The sequence below is a fragment of the Borostomias antarcticus genome (assembly GCF_949987555.1).
Source record: "Borostomias antarcticus genome assembly, chromosome: 22".
Taxonomy (NCBI): domain Eukaryota; kingdom Metazoa; phylum Chordata; class Actinopteri; order Stomiiformes; family Stomiidae; genus Borostomias; species Borostomias antarcticus.
The window spans coordinates 17,403,756-17,406,255 of record NC_140255.1 but is presented as its reverse complement, the minus strand read 5'-3'; the positions used below and the strand labels follow the sequence as shown (position 1 = coordinate 17,406,255).

The 2,500-nt window shown below is 47.3% G+C and overlaps 1 protein-coding gene across 1 annotated transcript in view; it reads right to left on the bottom strand.

Annotated features, from left to right (window-relative positions):
• Positions 1 to 2,500, bottom strand: part of ttyh2 (tweety family member 2) — a gene marked incomplete at both ends in the record, with an annotated part of 40,781 nt that overhangs the window by 8,648 nt on the left and 29,633 nt on the right. The window contains one exon of the mRNA XM_084456433.1: positions 2,421 to 2,500. This exon is cut by the window's right edge and continues 16 nt beyond it. Coding sequence (XP_084312559.1) covers positions 2,421 to 2,500 — 80 coding nt within the window. The remainder of the gene's footprint in view (positions 1 to 2,420) is intronic.

The window sequence follows — 2,500 nt, the reverse complement described above, 5'->3', positions numbered from 1 at the left end:
TTATATGATGAGACGAGCATCCAGGCATATGCAAAGAAACACACAGCATTAATCACTTACAGTTTCTGCATGATTTCCACGGACAGTTGGTATTGCTTGATCATTCAGAAAGAGATTATCTGAAAATCCTGCATTGTACTGACCCAGGTTGGAAAAGCAATCGGGCAAAAAAGGCCTAGCACACACTGCCAGTGTTTTGCCAATTTCCGCCGGAACGTTGCCATCAACAGTAAAATGTAACCACTCAGCTCTTCTGTCCTTTGCGCTTGGGAGACAATATAGCGACATGTACTGCTTAGTACATCCAAGAACAGAGCATTTTCCATGCGAATACATTATGCTACAGTAGCTACAGTAGCGGGACCTGCAAATAACGTCAGCCTTTATAGCCAGGTAAACAAACACAGGTGACTGTAGGTATTCAAATGGGGGCAGGGTTATTATAATGAGTCCCCAACTGTGGCGTAATTTGACATGGGAGATTTGAACGGCTTTCTGGGACTGACTTTTTTCTAATGTTTTCATTTCGGCTGACCACAACAAAATGACTGGGTTGTTTCACTTCATATTTTGTGTGTTAGAAGGCCCATCAGAGACTCAAATGTATATGGAAAAACATGAAAAAGTTAGTTTTGCAAACGTGGAACCCTTTAATATACAGAAGAAAAAAAGGGGCCCCAGGACACTCCCCTGAGGTACGCCACACTCAACCTCCCAGGCACCAGATAGGGTCCCATTTACTTGGATTGGTCCGCCAGGTGCGGCTCATGCATGTGTGTGTGTGTGTGTGTGTGTGTATGTGTGTGTGTGTGTGTTCATGTCGCCCATTGCACGCGTGTGTTGGAGTGTCAAGTCAAGTGACAAATAAAAAGACTTCTATTGTTAGCAACGCTACTGCCAATGATGATAGCCATGCTAGCCTTCTGTTAGCAATGCTACTGCCTAAGGTGACAGCCATGCTACCCTTCTGTTAGCAAGCAATGCTTGAAGAGAAGGCTGTGCTACGTTATACAGCCTACAGTTACAGATCAATAGTTGGTTGTTGAAGACTGTTGAAACGTTCAAAGAGTTTATTCAGTTATGGGTGCATTTGTTTCAGTTTGTAGCATGAAAGAAGAATAGTTCAGGGGTATATTCATTTGTGTGTTTTTCATGTGTAATTGTTAAATTTTGGGGGGGGTAAAAACACACATTCATGTGTTTCTAGTGAGCAGTGAGGTGTGTGTGTGTGTTTCTAGTGAGTAGTGAGGTGTGTGTGTGTGTGTGTGTGTGTGTGTGTGTGTGTGTGTGTGTGGGCATGCGTGTGTGCATGTGTGTGTGCTCACGCTGACTGATGGAGAGAGACAGGGAGGTGAATGGCTGGGTGAGCACAGCTCTGGTTGGGTTACTGTCATTATATAACCTCCATAGCTACATACTCTATGAAGCAGTGTGTGTGTGTGTGTGTGTATGTGTGTGTGAGGGCGGGGGTTACGTGTGGGAGATAGAAGGGTAATGTGTTTGTGCATGCGTGTGTGTGCGCGTGTGTTTAGTAAGCATTTCTCTCATATTAATGCATCCCTTCCACTAAAGTTCCTTCTGCTACTTTCTTGTCACCACATCACTTGAAACAGCCTTCCACAACAACAGAGAAACAGAATAATTCAAGCCTTTCCAAATTGGGCTGTGGGGGACGTTGCTCAGTGGAGGATGGATGTAAGTCATGTAACTTATGTAATCTGTGTGGAGGAGGTCAGGTGTTAAGGTGCTCGGGGAAGTGTAAATTATTCAGAATGGCACTACTCCAAGACCCGTCTCTCTCCACTGTGAGGCTCTGGAGGTGGCACAACTCCAAGCTAATCCAATCAAGTGCTGCTGCTATCTAACAGCCTTTTAATACCACGAGGCCACCCTGAGCAGTAGTACTGACTGTGGAGGGGGGAAGGGTTGGGAGGGGCGCGGGGTGGCATTAGCTCAGGAGGTAGAGCAGCTGTCTGGGGATCGGAAGATCCACGGTTTGATTCCAGCTCCTCCTGGCAGCGTGTCAAAGTGTCCTTGAGCAGGACTCTGAACCCCTAATTGCTCCCCGGGCGCCACTGGTGGGGCTGCCCACTGCTCCTAGCTCGGATGGGTCGAATGCAGAGGACACATTCCACCAGCGACTACACTGCCGTGTGGCCTATGGTATAAGGCTACTTTATTATTAGGGGGCCTTAACCCTAAGCCTATAAAGTAACTTTATTATTTATTATTATTACTGTTCTGCTGCCCCTACTCCTACTGTCCTACTGTGCCAGCCCAAATAACGTATTTTCACATTTCCCTATCTTTCCGTTCAATCAACTACGGTGGTCAACCAGGCTGGACTTTGTCCGGGCGTGGGATAAGGGTCAGGGGTGAAGCGGTCAGGTAGCGGAGGTGTTGAGCGGGACGTCACTTACGTGGTCAGCAGCCAGCGTGACTGCTTGGCCAGGCCCAGACAGGCCACCAGGCAGATGACCAGGTCCAGGAGGAGCAGCAG